The sequence below is a fragment of the Oryctolagus cuniculus genome, chromosome 3 (assembly GCF_964237555.1).
Source record: "Oryctolagus cuniculus chromosome 3, mOryCun1.1, whole genome shotgun sequence".
Classification (NCBI taxonomy): Eukaryota; Metazoa; Chordata; class Mammalia; order Lagomorpha; family Leporidae; genus Oryctolagus; species Oryctolagus cuniculus.
In genome coordinates this window covers 147024848-147048020 of record NC_091434.1, presented here as the reverse complement: position 1 = coordinate 147048020, position 23173 = coordinate 147024848, and the positions used below count along the sequence as shown (strand labels likewise).

The window sequence follows — 23173 nt, the reverse complement described above, 5'->3', positions numbered from 1 at the left end:
TACTTCCATATGTTATGTAAACAATTATTATACTATATTGTTTTAGAACCAAAACAAGAAAAACGTTGGTATATGTTCAGTACAGATGCAGTTTTTTTCTGAATATTTTTGTTCTGCAGTTGATTGGATCTGTGGTTGTGGAACCTGAGGACTTGAAGAGGGAACTGGAATCAGATGGAACAAGATGCTATTAATTTATAAAATAAATGCAAAGTTGATTAAATACTGAGAGAATCTTTTTGCACATGTTCAGTTGGCTGTTTGACACATACCTGGAGCTCTTCTGAAGCTGGAATGTAAAGAATTAGTCCTGTTTATAGTTTGTCTTCTGCTTATATAACATTGAGAACCAGTTGTGTAAGGGCATTCATCAAGAAGGGAAGAGGCAAGGACTCTGGGATGGGCTCCTCTATTAAAATTCCTATTTCTGTGCCACTGAGGGTCCAGTGATTTAGGGAAGGCTTGAGCCTGCTGATGTCTGTCTGTTTACCCATCTCTAAAATGGAGCCAACTGTAGGATCTAGTAAGATTATAGGAAAGATGGATGGATAGTTCATGTAAAGTATTGGGTAAAGGATAGATATTGAAAATATGTCACCTTAATATATATAATATATAATATGTGTGTGCATCTGTATGTTTCATTATAAGGCATTTATATATTTGTCATTATGGATATATATATGTATATGTCATTATGGTAACTGAGATACCATATGTAAAGCTTACAGTTTGGAAGTTGGCTGCACATATTTTAGCTTCCATTCTTAACACATAATGTGCATTGCATAATGGATATACACTTTTAATTTTTCTTAAAAAGGCAAAAAATAAGCCTTCTTCAACTTTGCATTTGATTGCCAAGAACTTAAAATTTAGGAATGGGTGTGGTATAGCACAACCAGATAAGCTACCCCTTGGGATGCCCACATCCTTTCAGAGTGTCAGTTTGAGCCCCAGCTACTTGACTGTTTCCATTCAGTTTCCTGCTGATGCACCTGGGACGGTGACAAATGATAGCCCAAATACTTGGGACCCTGCCATCCATGTGGGAGACCAGGATGGACTTCTAGGTTCCTGGCTTCTGCATGACCCAGCCCTGGTTGTTGCTGGCATTTGGGGAGGGAACCAACAGATGGAGGAAGATACATCTCTGTGTCTGTTTGTCTGTCATTGTGCCTTTCAAATAAATACACCTTAAAAAAGAACACATACTGAAAATGCAGTAATTAAAAAAAAGAACTTAAAATTTTGTCAATGTTTAGGAGTCTTACATCTAAGAAATGTGAGCAGAAAATTATAGGATGATAGTATTTGAATTATTCAGAGAAGGTCTGATAATGCCAGTCACTGGAAGCTTTTATTGAAATCATTAAAACTTACTTGAGAATAAGAGAAACAATAATTGTATTACTCAAGTTAATATAATACTAACTAGCTACTGAATCTTTTAGAGCATTAAAAACACATTCTCTAGAAAAAGGGAAAACAGGACATTTTTTCCAAGTGATAATGAACAATGTTTCTGATATTTTGAAATCTGAGTACACTGCATATTTTATAAATTTGATTGACTGATTTACACATCATACTGATTTTCAGAGTCCTAGGAGGAAAGATTACATAAATGAAAGAGGCAAACCATACACAATTTTATCTACCGCAGAATGTGATATCTTCAGCCCTCCCCAGTGTAGTAACAAAACGAAGGGGAAGAAAGATTGTTTCCATAGCAACATTAGCAAAACAGAAAATTTGTCTACTCTTTCGGATCACACTTTGCTTTTTTAAGGACAGCCCACTCGTCAAACTGGCAGCTTGTGTGAGTTAATTAAACTCAAAAGTAAAGTAGTTAAAAGTATAAAGAAATTAAGACTACCAGTCAGGAATGAGAGATAGTTTACAATTTAGGAGTAGCTTGAGGAAAAGGAAACAAATCTGCTTTGATGCAAGTGTGGGTGGTGGGGCGGGGGTGGGGAGCTAGAGAGAAGTGAAATTTTAGAAATGGAAGGTGCCAGAACAGATTGAATGGGACAGTGTCTTTGGAAGCACTGTAACCTACAACATAGAGATCTATCCCTGTTGATTCCACCTTTAATGAAATAAGGTATCTCTTCCTTTTCCCCTTCCTAATTCATAATAGCTGATGTTGACTAAGGTGTCACAGTTACTTTTTTTTTTTTTTTTTTTTTTTGGAAAAATTTCTTCAAAAAAATTTTTTACGGGGCCAGTGCTGTGGTGTAGTAGGATCACCCTCTACCTGAGGTGCCAGCATCCCATATGGGCATGGGTTCATGTCCTGGCTGCTCCTCTTCTGATCCAGCTCTCTGCTAATGTCCTGGGAAAACAGTGGAAGATGGCCCAAGTGCTTGGGCCCCTGCAGTCACGTGGGAGACCCAGAAGAAGCTTCAGGCTCCTGGCTTTAGATTGGCCCAGCTCTGCCCACTGTGGCCATTTGGGGAGTGAACCAGTAGATGGAAGACCTCTCTCTCTCTGTAACTCTGGATCTCAAATGATTAAATATTTAAAGAAATTCTTAAAATTTTATTTGAAAGGCAGAGAGACACAGAGGGAAGGGTTGGAGGAAGATAGAGCTCTTCCAGCCACTTCTGAAATGCCTGCATCAGCAGGAGCTAGGCCAGGCCAAAACCAGAAGACTAAAATTCCATCTGGATTTCCCACAAGGTTGGAAGGAAACCAAGTATTTGAGCAACCATCTGGTGCCTCCCAAGCACATTTGTAGGAATTTAGAGCAGAAGTAGAGTGGCCCGGATTAGAACCTGGGTACTCCAATATTGGATCACTGCACCAAACACCAACCCTGCCCCTCCAGTCTGTTAACCCCTAAAAAATTCTGAGAAATGAGTTTATTGTATCTGTTTCTCTGACAAAGAAACAAAGTTTTTTGCATGTTGGTGGAATAAATTGAATTCTTCATTGACCAAACCCTGCCGAAAATTTGAACTAAAAATAAAAACCAACTTTGGAATTATACTCAGAACAGCTGAGTGAATGCTTGTGCTATAATAGATTATTCCTATTCAAATTCCTATTGTTAGGAATTTGTTGCATTTTCGAGTTTCTTAAATTTATGTGTAGTACCTTATTTGGAAAGTTAATAGTTTATACTGTTTTGAAACTTGAATTATGGTAAGGGAAATACTATGCTAAACGATTTAGGGATTATAAAATGTAGAAAGATAAATTATGAGACAAGACGTGGTCCTTTAGTGATAGGATCAACCTTTTAAAAGTTAGTTTTCACTGTAAATGAACAGATACATTTCTGATAGAGCCAGAGTTCAGCCTGCTGGTTTAGATTCTTTTTCAGAGTGCCTGGTCTAGATGTTGTGCTCCTGAGTCCAGCTTCCTATAATGCAGAGTCTGGGAGACAGCAGTAATGACTGAAGTACTTGAGTCCTGCCACCTGGGTTGTGTTCCTGGCTTTTGGCTTTGGCCTGATCCAGCCCAGGTTATTGCGGGCATTTAGACAGTGAACCAGTGAAATACACCTAGGAGCCCTTTTATTGTGCCTTTTAAATAGATTCATCTTCAGTGTCATATATATCAACTTATATGCATTTATATATAAAGGAAATAAGTATAACTTACAAAAGTATGCTCTCATAATGTATATAAATAAGTATATATATATATAGTTTTTATATATTTTTGCCTCAATTTATGGTCCTTGAAAAGAGTTGAGGTATTTAGTTTCATCTTCTGTCCCATTTAAAAATTTTAAAGAAGTAGGAATAAAGTGCTAAAAGATACTTTTCAAAGGTACTTCTCAATCTAGATAGCATTCCACACCCTCGTGTTGATTATGTTAGTTTGGATTAGGTTTAATTGAACCATGTTCTTGCTCTTTCCCTGGACTAATGAGACCCGCATGGGCTTTGGTACATTTCTAGACTTGTGCCAAGGCTTCACAAAGACCATCCGATAGTGACAAGTGACCTTGCCACCTCTTTTCTGGTCTTTCTGAGAAACCTCTTTCTCGTCTTTTGTGTACCTTAGCTCCTTTACGTTACCTGTTTCCTGCATATATTTGATCATTTTCGTACAAGTAGAGCAGTTTTCCTCTAACGTGCATAAACTTCCATGTTTTAGGCTTCATTTGACAACCAACATAGTTAAACCAAAATAAAACCCTGAAGCCCACACAAGTTCCTGCAAATTCTCAGTGGTGAGGTTTCAAGGATAAGTAGATTTGAAACCACTAACTAGTATTGTCTGTTCCAGAATGAAAAGAGACAAAGAAAGGTAAGATTAAGGAGTTATAAGACTAAAAGCTAAAGCAAACTGACAATAGGGTATTTCAACGAAGAAAAATAGTAAGGTAACTTTAGATAATTACAAAATGCAGTTTATTGATGAGAATGAATGAATTTTAGTGCATTTTGTTGAGGCATCGGTAACATTTCTCCAGATTCTAGCATACATTTGACTAACATCCTGTGCTGTGGTTTCACATATTTCGTCTAAAAGACAAGTGCCATTTTGCCTTGTTCATTATTTTACAGTTTCAAAATAAAATTAACTTCTCAGAGATGAAAATTTTCCAACTATAATAACCACTAAAGGCAACATCCCAGATTATGGCTAATTTCTGAATGGTTAGTATTTCAATTAGTGACTGCTGTCTCACCTATGTATGTCTGATGCATCAGACTTAACTAGGTTTATTTTTCCAAAGATGAACCATACAGCAAATGCTTTTTTTTTGTGATTGGTTTCTTTACCATGGCAGAGAGAGCTTGCTGTGAACATATGAGGAGGCTTCTGCTCCAGCAGTGCTTGAGAGTGGTGCTTCTCCAACCTCGGTGTACATCACAGTCGGCTGGAGCGTTTGTTAAATCATAGACTGAGTTTCTGATCTGAGAATTTGGCTAACAGGTTCCCAGGGGATGCTGCACCAGCTGTCCGGGCACACTTTGAGAGTCATAGTTTAGCAACACCAAGACTCTGCAACAAGGTGTAGACTGCATGGGCGGTTAAGAACTGCTGCTGACAAAGTGAAGGTGGCATCAGTTCGATACATGATGGTGGGAGTTTGCAGGTCGAGAGATGGATCAATGAACATTTCTTTTGAAGTAGACTCAACCAGATATGATATGTCATGAATCTTTAAATACAGTTGCTTTCTTGGCATCCATTTTGGGGCCCGGTAGAAGTTGCTTCAAACACAGTGAACCCTGTCACCTTGGGCTTGTTAAAATCTTTCCCCGTGTAGTTGTTTACCATTTGTCCTTCCTCTCCCTGACAGCTGCTGACCACAGTCTCCCCAGTGCTCAACACCAGAGCCATGTAGATAAGTTCCCCCTACTGTGCATGGTTTCTTCTCTGTCACACACTACCCACACACTCTCCATCTCCCTATTCCTATCCTCCTTCTCCTCCTTCTGCCCCTTGCCTTCTTTCTTTCTCCCTCTCTCCCTCTGTCCCTCTCTCCTGACAAAATTCTCTCTCGGCTTCCCACTGGCCCCTTCCTGGGTTTCTGCGGCTGCAGCAGCTTCCCATGTTTGGAGAACAGGTTGACTGATTGTAGATTCACTCTAAAATCCCAGAGTGGCTTTCCATGTGTTAGCTTACATCTCTGCCACAGACCCAGCTAGATTATATTAATTTTTAAAAACCTCTAGTAGAGTGTTTTCAAAGTTTAGTGCAAGGAGAAATCACAGCCTATTAAAATATAGGCAGATTTCCAGGAGTGACACCAGGGATAGAATCAGCATCTTTGGTTGGTGGTGGGATTGGGCAGGGTCTGGGTGAGATTCAGGTGAGTTGAACAAGCTCCTGCAGAGATTCTTTGCAGGTGGCAAAGTGTAGCATGGATAGGGAAATTACATTCAGTTGAACAATCTTTTAGCTTTATGCTGTGGAGACAAAAAAAAAAAAAAAGGTGATGCTAATGATCAGTTGTGTATTATTTACTTTGGCCACTGCCATGGGAGTTTTGATGTTCTTAGTGAATGATAGCTCCTTTCCCCTGGCTTCTGTATTCCAAGAGTCTGCCAATTTTCTGGAGCTAATTATATCTCTGAAGATTAGACTTGAAGCCTCATGGTTAATTTCAAAAACAGGCCCTGAATAAGGCAGATCTGGGCTAGAATCTAAATAATACGATCCAGAAGCCACATTCCAAAGTTTTATTTTTCACTTGGCCACAAATAGAAAAATAAATGACTGGCCTGGTTTCAGCTAGTTTTATTTATACGTTTTGCATATATTACACATTAGAGCTTACCTAGAAACAAAAATAGTTTGTAGTATGAGGTTTTCATTTCACATAACCTGGCATGACATCAATGCAAGGAAATAATTGGCTATCAAAAAAAAAAAAAAAAAAAACCCCAATCAACAAAACCGTATAGTGCACTGCACACAGGGTAAGGCTATATGTTGTTTGGCCTTCTGTGTTTTACGATGGATCTGGATGCTTCTCACGTGTCATCATTTCAGTATTTATGGAGGCATGAAGATGCCCAAGTACAAGGGGAGGGATGCAGAAAAGATGTGCTCGCCCTGCACAGGGACACCATGCAAATTCATCAAGCACCCGGTGTTCTGCTCTCCATTTCTTTTGGTCTCATTTGGGGAAACTGAGGCTTCAGTAGGTGGGCGTCCTTTCTAACTGAGGCCCTCTAGCTTTAGCTTCCATTCCCAATTCTCCCCTCCCCCCCCTTACTATTTGAATAGAGATAAAGAACTGACCCACCTACTTTATTCCTATTAGGAATTCTGTTTGAGTATTTTTAATGAAAGGCATATTCATTCATGTTTGTATCCAGTAAGCACTTGTATTTTGAACTTTATGTTACTTAGCCTGTTTTGTTTCTCATGAGAAACAATGAGCAAGAAGACAACCTCCCCCCATTTTTTTTCTTTTTTTAAACAAGTGGATGGACTGGTGCTAAACTAAACATATTTTTACAGAGTTTGGTAAAGTCCTTCAATATTGAATATTTGTCCTAAATTAAAATCAAATTATATTAAAAAATTGTGTAACCTGAAATCCAGTTTGGTGTGCCTTGCTAGGAGAAAAAGGGGGGGGGGAGGTGGCGAATAAAAGATGGTGATTGTGATTAAATGCTCCTGGTTCATGGCATTCAATTAAAACAGGAAGTCTGCCAAAGCATGGTTTAGGCAAGCATAAGATGTAACAGCAGCATTTGATGGTCTTTGTAAGAGTGGAATTGCTAACAGTGAGGGGATGGCACGTGTCTCTGGTTAAGTTGCCTTGCTTAGGTAGTGGGGTGGAGCCTTTCAAACTGCACGAGCAGCACCTGTGGAGCGAAGGATGGCTTCTTGCTGAAGAGAAAGCATGGGTAGACTTCTAAATAAGGCCTGTTCTGTGTTGGTATGCTAAAGGTGCGCTGTGTTCTCACAGAACTTCTGTGCCATAAAGTTAGGCCCATGGAGATGGTTTTATTTTCTGAGACATTCTGCCGTCTCCCACTCGTTGTCTTTACATGTCCTAAGTCCTCAGCAAAATGCTGCTCTTATAGCACTGACCTTAGCTGATGTCTTTTTTTATGTTGTTGACAGTTTTTATTTAATGGATACAAATTTCATATGTACAGCTTTTAGGGATATAGTGTTTTCTTTCCTCCATTCCTGCCCTCCCACCCCCACTCCCATCCCACCTCCCACTCCCTCTCCCATTCCATTTTCCACTAAAATTTTTTTAATTGACTTTATATGCAGAAGACCAACTCTATACTAAGTAGAGATTTCAACTATTTGCACCCACACAGACACACAAAGTATAAAGTACAGTTTGAAGACAAGTTTTACTGTTAATTCTCATAGTGCAACTCATTAAGGACAGAGGTCCTACATGGGGAGCAAGTGCACAGTGACTCCTGTTGTTGATTTAACAGCTGATACTCTTATTTATGATGTCAGTGATTACCTGAGGCTGTTGACATGAGCTGCCAAGGCTATGCAAGCCTTTTGAGTCCACAGACTTTTTTGGTTTTTAGACAGGGGCACATGCAAAGTTGAAGTTCTCTCCTCCCTTCAGAGAAAAGTTCATCTTTCTTTGATGTTTGCTGATGTTTTGTTCAAGGTAAGCTATCCCTTGAAAGGGTGATAGGTTTCTTCCTAGGAGATCCTTCCCCTCATGAAGTTAGTTGATGGAATTTTCTTTGCCATTGATCTCACACACACAGCTTGTTGGGAAAAAGAATCAGCGATATCAATATTATGTAGCATTTACAGATTAAAAAAATACACTCTGAGCTGGCGCCGTGGCTCAATAGGCTAATCCTCTGCCTTGTGGTGCCGGCACACCAGGTTCTAGTCCCGGTCGGGGTGCCGGATTCTGTCCCGGTTGCCCCTCTTCCAGGCCAGCTCTCTGCTATGGCCCGGGAGTGCAGTGGAGGATGGCCCAAGTCCTTGGGCCCTGCACCCGCATGGGAGACCAGGAAAAGCACCTGGCTCCTGGCTTCAGATCAGCGCGATGCGCCAGCCGCAGCGCGCCTGCCGCGGCGGCCATTGGAGGGTGAACCAACGGCAAAAGGAAGACCTTTCTCTCTGTCTCTCTCTCTCTCACTGTCCACTCTGCCTGTCAAAAAAAAAAAAAAAAATTAAAAAAAAAAATACACCTGATACACCTGTCAGCAGATACAGGCCAATTCATTGTAGAGGTTTCTGTGGGTTTGGGAAAGGAGTCGGGGAAGTGAATCAGGTGAACTTCCAGGTGATTTGTGATATGTTACTTATAAAACGAGAAGGAGAGCTGGAGCTGTTGAATCCAGGTCTTCTGATGTAGGATGTGGGCCAAACCCTGTCACACAGACATTCTTCAGGGCTCTCCTGTATTGTAACAATTGACAGAGCTTGATGGAGCAAATACCAGGTGCTGGCCATAGGATATGATACATGTGTATCAAACCGAGTCCCTGTGCAGGACCTTGTGAGCAGATATTAGATGACTGTCAGGCTCCAGTCATCTCCCTCCCTTAGCTTAAAGTTTCTTTGCAAATGAATTCCTTAATAAAAAATAACTCAGCACATTCAGGGAAGGATTCAGCTGGTTCTTGAGGGTCCCCAGTCACAGGACTCACAAGGCCATTTCTCTCCTCCTTAGATGACACTTGAAGCTCAATCTTGTCCTGAGGGTTTTCCCCAGATACTCCAGGCCCTCAACAAAAAGCAGCTCCCATCTGCAGGTGCTCCCAGACTGAAATCTGCCCTCCCAGCATCAAAACTCCCCAAAGAACCCCATCTCCCTGTGTCCAGTTGTTACAGGAAGGATGATGACAGTCTCAGAGCTCCTCACGTGAAAGAAGAATTTCCATGTGGACAGGGGCAGTGAGCAAAGCAAGGTTTATTGAAGTCAGAAACCTGCTGCAGCAGTCAAGAGGAGGGGCTCCAAGGGACAAAGACCCTGAGAAACTTGCCTCTGTGGGGGCTTTTATACAGTTTCAGGGTGTCGCTCCCCCTCTTCGTGGAGGAGCAACACAGGACCCTGCGCTGTTCTTTCGTCTGCTCGGCCCTCCCCGGGTTTGCTGCTGGTTCTTCCCGGGTTGGCTACTGTCCCTTCCACCTCCGTGGAAGGGCAGTTCCCCCTGGCCACATTCCCCACTTCCGCAGGGGAGCGGCACACCGCCGGCCGGCTCTTCTCGGGGGCTGCACGGGTTCCCTTAGATGTTCCCCATAGATGTTCCTGGTGCATGCCATCTCTCTCCTCCTTTATAGTCCTCCTCCGCCAATCCCAACTCGGCTGCCCACACGCCGAGTACGCTGCTCTCCAATCAGGAGCAAGTCCTACAGTTTATTAGTTGAACTGGAGGCAGCTGTGCGGAAGCTGTTTACTTCTCTCCCAACGCCATGTTGTGGGAGAGCAGATGCATAGAATAAGTCTTAATTTCAGTAACTTAGTCCAGTCCGGATTGCTCCCCACACAGGGGATAGCACAGCAGCTAGCCATCAGTCAGGTTGGAATTGTAATCCTGTCTAGCTTGCTCAGGATAAAACAGAAAACCCATCAGGTGGGTGGGACTGGCAATTTTGTCTTGCTGTTGATAAAACTAGACACTTATCTCAGGGATGCTATCAGCAATTTGGTCTTGGCTCAAGGCAGCTTCTTCAAAGTACGCATTTTTCCCCACTCTTAAAGGGAACTCTGCGTCTTATTGCAACAGAGACCTGACCTAACTGCACGTCTGCCTCCTCACACAATCCAAGGGACTGTGCACAGAGATCTTCTCATGAGCTGATCATGCACCTGCCACCCCCAAGTTCAATTTATAGGGCAGCCTAGGGATTAAGTGACAGCCCCCTAGCACCTTTCTCTGTGCTTTACAAATGAAAGCCTACTTTCTCCCACAGCCAGGCTGTCCGTGATTGACTCAAAGTGCATCAGGGAATCAAACTCCATTTCAGGATTCTATAATGTATATATGGTATATGTACATAAAATCCTTTTAGAAGCAAGAACTATGCCTGTATTTTTGTTTCCTAAACCCTTACACATAGCAAGTGTTTTGCGAATTTTTATTCAATAAAGCAAAGGTACATTATACTTCTTATCCTAAATACTTTTCTTACAGTCCATTTATGTATGAATTTATTTAGTTGCCAGTTATCAGATGTTGAAGCAGCCAAAGTTAACTCACACTGGTTAGTCTATTCATGTTTTATACGGTTTTAACCTTAAACCCTAATTTTGGGCCTGATTTCTTTAGCCAATAGAGATTTTTTTCAAAGTATTGGTAATGTTACTTCATACAAACATTTTAAACAATATGCAAAGATATAACAGATACAATAAAAAATAGAGCAGCTTCTATACACATTAAGATTTTCATAGTAAAATCTTTGTTCAGTAAGATATAACAAGTTGCTAAAAGGCTTTGGGAGTATTCTACTGGACACTTACATTTATATGAATTTCAATAAACTTCATTGTTTCCCATTATTTAGTTAAGGTTCTTAGACAAGAGCATTTTACCTTTGAGATTGAATATGTATAATAATAAATATTCATGGAGGAATTGTGATCTTGTCTGTTGAGATTTTCAAGAGTTCCCATCAGCATAAGAAAAGCTGGAGAAATGTCACATCACACTGTCTGCCTCTCCCCCTACTTCCCAGGAAATTAGTTGGGAGGGCACAGCTCAGTGATCTATTCACCTGTTTCATACCATTTATGGTAAAAAAAAAATAACATTGAACTCACTGACTGCTTTATTCATTTGTTGCATATACTTTTGACTCACCATTGTGTTCTATAGATACTAGCTTTAACGCAGGGCCAAATACAATGAAAATTTTGGGATCACCCAGGGATTTTCATTTAACTCTCATTTACATGTTGAAATGGTTGTCAGTGGTCATAGTTTTCATAGTGTTTATTCTACATTGTTATTTCTGTGTTTCAAATGAAAGGAAAACAGTACTGAGTTTATAATAGCTAGATATTTGTCATACCAAGTAGGAAATACATAGGTGGACAAGTCTTTTAGTTGCTGTAAAAATTAATTTCATTGCCTTCAATTCCATCTGTAGTAAAATGCAGCACCAGAATTGGAGACCAGATTTGTTCATTATACTCTAAGCTTCAATTTAATTGATATACCTGAATACCTTAATCTGAATCTGCTCTTTTCAATAGGTATTGTTAGGCCAATCAAGTGATTATCCTGATCCTTTTAATATGTTAAGAACCTGTTGATGAATGTAGGTGAAACTCATTATAGTGATAATTACATTGTCAACATAGGAATAATATAATATTTTAAGGATTTGCTAATCCTTATTGGTTGTTAACTGTTTGACTATGAATAACATACCACACACCACATGCATCTTTTACTTGGATTAATCTGTTATAGATATCTATTGCCCCTTTATTAAAACAAAAATCTGGACATACATTAGCCTAAGAAATTGTTTTGGAATTTAGTGATATTTGTTTGAATGGTGTCTCTAAGTCCTTTCTTGCTTTTTTTGCATGAGTATCAACGTTATTGAAGTCTAACTGAGCTGTCATATGATCCCTGACAGTTTTCTTTCAAGGATATCAAAAGGAAAAATGTTATAATTAAATATTTAGGAAACTCCTTTTATCTTTAATCTGAATTAATTTACAGTCTGGGAAGCAAATTATTTATAGGTTTGTTTCTAAGAGATAATGTATTTAGATATTGATTACAGAAAGAATTATGTCTTTATATACCTTGTAATTATACAGCTTTTTTATACAGCTTTTGTTAGATTTTCATATCACTTGACAGGGTTCACTGCTGGTAGAAAATATGACAAGAAGCGAAGGTTGAGAATGAATGAGACTTCAAGGGAGCTGATCTTTTTCTTATCTGATTAAACCTCTCCTATTCTCTCTCTCTCTTTTTTTTTTTTTTTTTTCCTTCTTGGAGACTACTGCATATCCAAAGCTGTTTTCACTGATTAGCAGTGATCTCTTAGGATTTGAGGATAGGAAATATGGAAAGTCAGTTTGCAAATCAACACTTTGATTTTTTGTTGCTGCTCTGTTCTTCATATTTCATGATTTTTATTAATTTGCTAGGAAGTTTTCCTTTGACCTGAAATACATTTCTGTCAGGGTTTTGTTTCTGATACTACAACATGTTCAGGGTGATTACACATTTCGTAGGTGTTATGGGAAACTAAAGAGTCTTCTTGAGGAATGTGCAGAATGTTAGGATTGTTCATTTTGTTAAAGTTGTGAGTCCTTCCAATCTTTAAAATTATTTTCTGTTTTGATATTTAAACACATAAGTAGGGAGCTATGCATTCATAAAACAGATAACACATTGTAAATATCCTTTGTCCACATATACGTGTTCCCATATATACATGTGTTACCTCATTTTTAATAAAGCTTTCAATGAGCCTTTCTTATTTATTTTAATAAGAGCAAATTAAGGTTCAAATTTCTCCTATAGGTATCCCTGCTGAGCGAGGTTCTTTCTTTGTGTCTGGTGTTCTCCCTGGTTACAATGCTTGGTACTGTGTTGTACTGTGCAGTAACTTAAATGTGAAAAATACAATATCCTTTTTCAGAAATTATTTTTATTGGGTATACTTATACAGCCAATTATGAAAAGAGGGATACTCACATTTTATTAGAGATTTGATCAGTTTTAACACAGCTCACCCATGGCATTTAATGGTAGGTTATTGGCTTTATAAATAAAAGGTCACTTGACTGGAACCGGAAGTTCCAGAAGTGGAGACTTGAAGTGTCTAGAAGACATGTAAATTTCCTGTAAGGAAGGTCCAACTGATTTTTGCCCAAGGAAGGGCACCATCAGTGACTATGTTTTTCCAAAAATAGATGAAATATCTAAAATTCAGTATTATGCCTTTCTTGGAATGAACAAAGATGATAACAGTAGTCGATTTTTCATGATTGTATTTGTAAATTTCCAATGTGGGTATATACAACATAAAAGCTTTTCAGATTAAAATGTGTTTGGTGAATCAAAGTGCCTAGAGTGCTGGCTCTGCTTTCTGGTCATAAGCACTGTGGGAAGCAGCTAGTGATGGCTCAAGTGGTTGGGTCCCTGCTGCCCCTCTTGGAGACCCAGATTGAGTGCCTGGCCCCAGACTTCAGCCCAGCCCAGTGTTGATTGTTTCAGGCCCTGGGGGAGTAAAGGAACAGATGGGAGTCCTGTCTCTGTCTCTCTTTTTCTAGTCTCTCTGCCATGGAGCAGCTGGGACTCAAACCAGTGCCCATATAGGATGCCAGAGTTGTAGGCAGAGGCTTAACCTGCTGTGCCACAATGCAAGTGGAAAAAAATTTTTTTTTTCCTAAGAAAAATATACACTACATTGTTGTTAATAGTAACTCTTGTTCTTCATTTTTGCCTAGCAGCTGATAGCCAAAACCATTGTCATAGTAGCAGACTGTGAAGTATTTTCCTTGAAATTCCATCTTGGGGATTCTTAAACTGAGATGTCCCTTTAGGAGATACTATAAGGTCACTGGTGATACCTATATATTAGCTTAGAAAATGAATAGATTATATTAGTATACTCCTGGGATAGAAGCCAGTGTGCTGATAATGGTCTAATGAAATGATTCCATTGTCCAGTGTAGACCAGGCTTCATTAGGGAGAGCACATACTGAGAAATCGTGATTGATCACAGGTGACATAAGCCTGCCAATTGCTATGAGATTTAAGCTTTTCTAAAGCCTAGCCAGATAAATCCCGTTACTTAATAAGTGAGTGTAGTGCATTTACATTTATTGTATTTGTTGTTACGTTGGCCTGTTTCTGCCACCATCTCCCAACTGTGTAGCGAAGGTCACAGGTAACCTCAGTCCTGAGCTGTCTCTTCAGTGGGACACAGGGGCAAGCAGAACGCCAAGAACTCTCCTTGCTCTCTCTCTGCCCAGCACTGTTCTCAGTGCTTATTTCATCTTTTGGCCAACCTCTGAGGCAGGTTTTCACATGATCACATGAGAAAATTTGATAAGAGACTTAACTGTCCTCAAGGTTGCACAGCTGGTGGGCGGAAGGGCTGGAAGTTACAACCCAGTGGTTTGGTTCCTGACTGAATCACTGCATGGTACTGCCTTCTGGGAAGGCTAATCACATGGGAAAAATGGTAGTAAAACTGGGAAATAGAAAAAAAAAAAAACTACTACTGGGGAGAGGGAACACAAGTGCCTACAGAAAGTCATTAGATGACACTAGACAAATGATCTCCAACAGAACATAATGGAATACAATTTTGAAGGTGTTAAGGACAAATAGGTCATCGTGGAATTCTCTGAGTACTTTAGTAGTTGAGAGTGATGCTGACATAAAGCTATTCTGAGATGGGGGGACTCAGTTTATTCTCTCTCAGGTAAATCTCTGAAAGGACTATTAAGAATGGACTGCAGGGCCAGACAGTTAATCTAGCGATTAAGATACTCACGTACTATGTCTGAGTACATGGGTTTGAGTCCCAGTTCCTGGTCCCTGTCTTCAGCTTCCTGCCAGTGATGACCCTGGAAAGCAAAGACAATGGCTTGAGAAATTGGGTTCCTGCCATCCCAGTGGGGAGCTAGATTGTGTTCTTAGGTCCTGGCTTCAGCCCTGGCCACTGCAGGGAACTGTAATTGCTTAGTTGGTTCTCTACTTCTTAAGGAAAAAAAAAAAGTATTGCAGAAAAGAGGAAATTATTACATTTTTGTGGCTTTTTGTGAAAACTAGCTAGCTATATTAAAAAGGTGCCTAATATAGTGCTCAGCACACATTTATGAGTCTTTCAGTGTCATTTCCTGTCCACTAATAGAAATATATGCTATAAAGTTCTTTAAGTGTATTTTCCAACAAACTTTTTAATCCAAATTAATATTTACTAAATTTTTTTCTAATAATCAAAATATTAGTAATTTGAGGATACTTTTAAAAAATATTTATTTCTTTAAAAATCAGAGTTACAGAGAGAAGCTAGAGGAGAGAGAGATCTTCCATCCACTGATTCACTCCCCAGATGGCTTCTGTGGCCAGGGCTGGGCCAGGCTGAAGGCAAGAGCCTCCTCTGGGTCTCCCAAATGGGTGTAGTCACCCAAGCACTTGGGCTGTCTTCCACTGCTTTTCCCAGGCCATTAGCAGGGAGCTAGATTGGAAGTGGAACCAGCTGGGACTTGAACCTGCACCTATGTGGGATGCAGGAGTCACAGGTGGCACCTTTACCCGCTGCACCATAATGAGAATGCTACTCTTAATTGACCCAATGATGCTCAAAATGATGTATTATTTATGTTGCCAAAGAGTCTATACTCATGCATCAAGTTGTTAAATGACAATTTAGAATTTATGAATTGTAAATATGGAGTCTTGTGTCTTTTTTGTGTCCCCAAAATTGATTAGAAAACCCAAGCATTCTATGTAACAATCACAAGTGCATGTGGTCATGTGAATTCCAACATTTATTTTTCTTGTTGTTTTTCAGCGCCTGGCTTTGGAAGCAGAGAAAGTTCAAGCAGCCCACCAATGGAGGGAAGATTTTGCAGTAAGAACTCTTTTAATCACTTTTAAGTAGATTGACATCGTGAATTTGGCTCATTCTGATTACATTACAATCTTTATAGTGAGATCTTAGGGTCTTGAGAGACGAAAAAAAAAACAGCTGTACTTTGTTGCTTTAAAAAAAATTTGTTTTTGAGTTACTAATGCCTGTTAAGTGACTCAGAAATGTTCTTGTTCATGTTCTGTGTTTTATAAAGCAAATTTAAAAGCCTCTTGAAAAGTTTTTGTATATTTAAAGGTATTAAAAGTTTCACTAAAGGTAGTCCTAAGTGACAGTATCTGAATTGTCTTTTGAGATACTACGAATCCACTGTTGAAAAACATGCTGTATGTAACTAATAGGAGGTTTGCCTGTTACAATCACCTTGATGGTAGGTCCTGTGATTAAAGTGAGACTGAATATATTAAACCTGCTCAAATTTAATTTGCTTCACGTTAGCTAGCAGTAATCTGTCTTCATTTCTGGCCTAATTTTAGAAAGGCTGGCTGACTTCAGCTTTTGCATGTGTTATTTTTTTCTGTAAACTTATTTTGTGCTCCAAGAGTCCCTCATTTAATTGTGCAAATGCCAGAGAAGACCCTTTGTCATGAGGTCAGTCTCAACTCTGCACCCTTTTACAGATGAGGAGCAAAAGAAAGTCTCTTTTCCCGACTTGGCCAAATACTTCTGCTCCGAGATTTGAATTTATTTGATTGATAGTGAAAAATCTCTTCAGTTCCTCATCACAGACCAATTTTAGACAACTCTTTATGGGATTGTAGCACCCATGTTTAAAATAGAATTAGAAGGTGAGAGATTGTGCTGTTTAATATTTTGTAAAACCAAAGTCTCATGTTTGGAGCTAGGAAAGTTGTGCTTCCATGGAACGCTAAACTAAGGTTTAGGAAATCTGCACGTTACTCTGTGTGTTTATGGTTTTGTTGTGTATCAAAGTAAAAAAACATTAAGTGATATTAGAAGGGTACCTGAAAAAGCTAATGGAAAATGGAAATAAAAGATAAGTTTTTGGTGCAGAAACATTCTCAAATGATAGGTATACTTGGTCTTCAAAATTCAATGGAAAATGTGTTTCATGGGAAAACTTTGCCTAGATTTCAAAATAATTTTACACCAAAATATACTAAAAATATACTAATATTAAATGGAAGTGACTCGCAATAAGAACAACTGGCATGGCAAAAGCAGTGTAAAGTATAATGTATGTAAAGTTAGGCAATATAGTCTGCCTAGTATTGTATAGTGCCCTTGGCACTATTTTAATTTAAGTCCTGAGTAAATTGGAGAACTTAAAGGCTCACTAAGGTCACACAAAATTAGCCTTTGTAACGTATAGATTATACATGTGCTGGTCAAAAAACTGTTTTCTATCTACATTAAAATAATTTGGTAGTATTTTAATTAATCATTTACTAAATTGTATATATATATTTCTGTTTTCAAAGGCATAATGATCTAGAAAGAATAACATGACAAGGAGGGTTTCAGTAATGGCTTTTATATTATTGATGTTTCATTTGACTATTGCTTTCTGCATAGAAAGTTTCCTTCCCCAGGTGTACAGTAAATGCCTTAACTTTGGGCTAACACTACATTAGCATTTTGCTAATGCCTTTTTGCCTGCTGCATGTAATGGGTAACCCTAATGTGTAACACAAAAAGACTCAACACATGTTGGCTATTAACATATTTTATTGAATCCAAGCCATCGTCAATTGTTAGGCACCGTGTCATTTTATTTATTTCATTCTTTAAAGCAAAAGAAGCCAATTCAACTCTGAGATGCCAGTGATTTTAATTGTGTTCTTGTAAGTTGTCAAAATGTGAAAAAACAATTTACGATGAAATGTAAACCCTCATTTACATACTTTCAGTGCCTATATACTCAGACTCATGTAGTTCCATAAAAAATAGAAAGTTTACTCAGTGAGTGTTAGGACTATTAGCAAAAAGTGGTCACTGAGTGGGAGAACTCTTGAACAAATTCTATTTCTGATTCCCCCTAGATGACCTCACAAGGTATTTAGCAATTATACACATATTGATACGTCAAAAGAGACTGTTACAGGGAGGACCAGCAAGGCCACTTTCAAGCCTTGTCAACTCACTTCCTGAGTAGTCGTCTTGAAGGAATGTGGGTGATATTCACAGGACACATGCCTGTCAAGGTGTATACCCTGAGACTTGGTATTTTCCGTATCTTACCATGGTGGTCAGACATCAAGTCTGTACAATAGGCCTGCCTTTTGAAATGCCAGGTGGTGATTGAACATGGAGATTGAAGGACCATTTTATGCTCAGAGAATAGAAGCTGAATGAAGGTTACCTAACCTTAAGACTCAGATAAGTGAAAAGTAAGACGCACTTGTCCCGTTTTTTCCCCTGATAAACTAGATGGTGCTTTAGTTTAGAGATAGCTACATAAAAATAAGTTCAATACATCTTTAATGCCACAGCACAAGTCAGATTCATGGTTTGAAATACAAAATCATCAACATTAGATCTCTCCTTGTTTTGTGAGAAGGCACAAAAAATTGCAGATTAAATCTGTATTTTCAACATACATTTGAAGTTAAGTGCTACCATCTCCCACAAGGCCCTCCTTTTAAACTTTTTAATCCTTTCATCTTTTAAGGTATTTAACTATTTGTATCAGTGCAGTAGTCCTTTAATGCCATCCTTTAATAATTTAGCACTGAGATGATTTAGAAGGCAGAAATAATTTCCTAAAAGGTACATTAACATTTCAAAAAGAAATATAACATTCCGCTTCTTCCCTCAAGTACAAGTGGGCAAGTTTCATTAATATTACTTAGGCAAAATGTTGATTAACATTCCCTACTGTGTAATGTAGAGAAATCTCATGAACAACAAGAACAAAAGGCATGGCAGGATGTGCTGGCAACAACAAAAGTTGTCCTGTAATTCTCACTTTCCCTCAGCTCTGCCTTAATTCCCAACTGAATGTACAGTGGAGGGAACAAAGGGTCTATGCTCTAAATGGATTGAGATTTATGTGGTCATGCATTTACAAGTTCAAGCCAATATTTGTAAATAAGCTATGTCTACCAGCTGCCTTTCAGGTCTCCCGGTCACTTATGGGTGTTACAAGTGATATTTTATGTCACTTGTGATTGACAAATTATTTTATTAAGGACAGCTGGGGAAAAAAAAGCTTCGAAAACTGTGAATGAAATAAATGCAATTATTTCTACCAAACAGATCTTTTCCAATTGCATTTGAAATCTCATTTGATTGCATTGCAATGGTTGGTTAACTAAAGCAATTTTGCTTCCAACTAAGCCTGCAATATTAATTGTCCCTACACATGTATAAACATAAGGGGTGCCTAATTTGGATTTTAATAACTAGGAACTTTATGTAGGGCTTATTAGCACCAGCTAATAGGCTGAGTACAGACATCTAGAAATTGGCCAGTAAATAAAACATTTGAAGAGCTCTTTTCAGTATAGTTTCACAGAAGTCAATTAGAAGGTGGATATTTTTCTAGTGAAGTTGAATGTTATTGAATGTGAATAGGCTCATTTAGTTCATCAATATAGCTTTCATTTTATGATTTTTAAAATCATTTTGCCAAGTCATACTTTCAAATGTCACTTAAAATTATAGTACTGAAAGTTTTGTGTTTTATGAGTAAAAATAATAGGAGCTGATATTAGGTGTTTAATCATTTCATCTGTCATTCATTTCACGGGATTGCATTGTTCTTGTTGATTGTAGCACAGACATTTGTGAATACGGGGAATAGGAAAACAGGCTGTGTTTGCTTTGGGTATAACTCATGAAGACAAACACTGTTCTAAGTGATGACTTGGTGTGCGTCCTGGAGATGAAATCGCTGATTTTCAGAGGTGAAAGGTGGAGGAGCTGCATTCTGTCTTAATGACCAAATGCGTTTGATGGATCATGAACGTAATTTAAGGCTCTGGCTTGGTTTAGTCTTTCTTTGTCTCTTCCTCTGGTTGTACTGCCCTTTGCATCAGAAGCTTGCATGGTTGTATATTTCCACAGTATTTTTGCTGTGTAGAGGAAACAATATATCTATCATTGCATCTTGGAATACTTCGGAGATTCTGTCCTCATTATCAAGATAGATTAAAAGGGGCTCTGATGCAAAATTTGCTTATTCAAAAATTCTGAAAAACTGATTTAATGAGAAAAGTCAGACTACTCAATAGTGCCTTGCTGTTTTTGTTCATGTATTCTAACTAGAATAAATGTGCATGGTAAGAGTGTTTTAACACTGAACCATGGACTTTAAATTGTCGGCTATCCTGGATGAAAACCTATACCTTTTGTTTTCTATATTGAAAAAGGAAAGAAAATAATAATTATTATCTGGAGAAAAAAATAAACATTTAAGAATTTTTAATATTTTCTAATGATCTCCCTTGTCTCAGTTTTCTATTATTTCTACTGCAGACAGTCAGTATAAGCACATAGGTACAGTAAGACACCATAATGATGTATCCTATGATAATGTAAATGTGGAAATAAATGAGGCTGGGTAAATTTTTCATATCCCTTCCCCATCCCTCCACAAATCAGAAAGAGGCGTAAATGTTAGAGGGGGCCAGGCATCCCTGACTTAGGGGGTGGGGAGGTGGAGGTGGTATGTCTGTTTATTAGGACCCAGTCTGCTGCCTGAGTGTCTGAAGATGCCAAGATTATGAAACCGGTGCTAAATTATGGAGGGATTCCCGGAACTGCGGCCAGGCTTCTAAAAATTCCCATCACGAAGAGACCCCAGGATCATCCTCGTTGATATTTAATCTGGAATTGATTCCTGCCACCAGCTGGTGCCAAATTGCAGCTGTCAAACGGGTTTTTGAACCCAGACTTCCTTAGGCTCAGTATGACTTTAGTTGCATTTTACTGAAAATTTTGGACACCACTTATGTACAATGAAGGGTGGTTATAGTAGTCATTTCTAAATCGTAAAACAAATAAAAGATGTAAAAATTGAATTAGTATTCCAAATTACCATAATGTACATATAATGTATGGTCTATGAAGATTTACTGCATAAACATCCATCCAGTTCACTTCATGTTTAAAAATTTCCAGTGACTCTATTTCAAATATATGTTGGGTCGAGGCTGGCATTATGGTGCAGCATGTTAAGCAGCCTGAGACTAGGAGCACCAGTTTGAGTCCTAGCTGTCCAGTTCTGATCCAGCTCCCTGCTAATATGCCTGTGAAGGCAGTGCTAGGTGGCCCAGATAACTGGGGCTCTATGCCCATGTGGGAACCCCAGATGGAGTCCCATGCTCCTGATTTAGGTCTGGCCATTGCAGTCATTTGGAGAGTGAACCAGCAGAGGGAAGATCTCTCTCTCTTTCTCTATCTTTCTGTGTAACTCTGCCTTTGATTCATACGTGTATGTATATATATATCTTTCATATATATATATGTGTGTGTGTGTTTGTGTGTATACACACTATATATCTACATCTAGAGAGAGAGAGAGAGAATGAGGATGAGACAGAGAGAGTATGTGTATACCAAGCCCTATCTGACTTGGCCCTGTCTAACTTTATCTAAGGTTTCTATTGCAATATATCTCTGGCAGCTAAATACCAATACTTAACCCCAAAGCACAGAGTAAACTGCTTGATTTTTTTTAAAGCAATATTATTTTCTTTACCCACAGACGTTTTGATGATTTCGGCCTAGAAAACTGTTCTCTCTCCACTTCTTCATGACTTTGCCCCACCAATGTTGGATTTGTTTAAGCCTTCCCATGAGGCTAGTGCTCAGTGCAGCAATTAGAAAACACTTTGGATGCATGCATACTGTGTCTGAATGTCTGGTTTTGAGTCTCGACTCTGCTCCTGAGTGCAGCTTCCTGCTGATGCACACCCTGGGAGGACTTGGCACACCGTGTAGAAGACTTGGATCGAGTTCCCAGCTCCTGATTTCATCCTGGCCCAGTCCCAAGTGTTGCAGGCATTTAAGAAGTGAGCCAGCAGAGGGCTGATATCTGTCTCTCTGCCTTTCCACCAAGTAAAAATAAGTAAATAAATAAATTTAAAAAGTTTGTGGGCCGGCGCCGCGGCTCACTAGGCTAATCCTCCGCCTAGCGGCGCCGGCACACCGGGTTCTAGTCCCGGTCGGGGCGCCGGATTCTGTCCCGGTTGCCCCTCTTCCAGGCCAGCCCTCTGCTGTGGCCAGGGAGTGCAGTGGAGGATGGCCCAGGTGCTTGGGCCCTGCACCCCATGGGAGACCAGGAAAAGCACCTGGCTCCTGGCTCCTGCCATCGGATCGGTGCGGTGCGCCGGCCGCAGCGCGCCGGCCGCGGCGGCCATTGGAGGGTGAACCAACGGCAAAGGAAGACCTTTCTCTCTGTCTCTCTCTCTCACTGTCCACTCTGCCTGTCAAAAAAAAAAAAAAAAAAAAAAAAAAAAAAAAAAAAGTTTGTGGAAAATGGGATTAATAACTAAATTTAAGTAAATACATGATCCTTTAATTCCCATTATATTCCTTTTCAAGTACATACCCAAGTGTATAATTTTCTTGTCTCCATCTTTTGGGGAGTCTTTCTTTCCTGTTCTTCACCTATGTTTCTTCATTATTTATTTTATTTTAAAGGCAGAGAGAGCGCGAATGAGCGAGCTTCTGACATCTACTGGTTCACTCCCCAAGTGCATGCAACAGCTGGGGCTGGACCAGCCCAGACCCAGGAACTCGGAGTTTAGTTTGGGTCACCCATGTGGTTGTCAGGAACCCAAGGGCTTGAGGCATTTCCTGTTGCCTCCCACGGTGTGCATTAGCAGAAAACTAGAATTGGGAGTGGAGCTAAGACTTGAACTTAGGCATCTGATATGGGATGCTGGCATCCCAAGCAGTATTTTCACCACTGTGCCAAACACCTGCCCCTGTTCCCTCTTCTTTAGGAAATAATCAGTTGACTTCCAGCCAATGAATGTATGAAAAGTGATTCCTAAAATGTAAACTTCCTGGTGATAAGAATGGTGATTAATGCATTAAAAGAAAACCATATTTTTTTGCAATCCTTGACAGATAGTAATGATTTTTGTTAAAAAGAACATACTTGTAGTAATAGATACCTGCTTTTACTTGGAAATGTCAGTATTATTGGAGAGAGAACAAAGAATTTGTTTGAACTGCCCTTTGTATTTGCGAATA

The 23173-nt window shown here is 39.3% G+C and overlaps 1 protein-coding gene across 14 annotated transcripts in view; it reads left to right on the top strand.

The window, feature by feature from the left end:
• The window catches only part of CACNA2D1 (calcium voltage-gated channel auxiliary subunit alpha2delta 1), a 524460-nt gene that overhangs the window by 260268 nt on the left and 241019 nt on the right, over nt 1-23173 (top strand). For all 14 annotated transcript variants that reach the window (XM_070069807.1, XM_070069805.1, XM_070069803.1 and 11 more), the window contains 1 exon segment: nt 15929-15988. In XM_070069807.1, the coding sequence (XP_069925908.1) occupies nt 15929-15988 (60 nt within the window).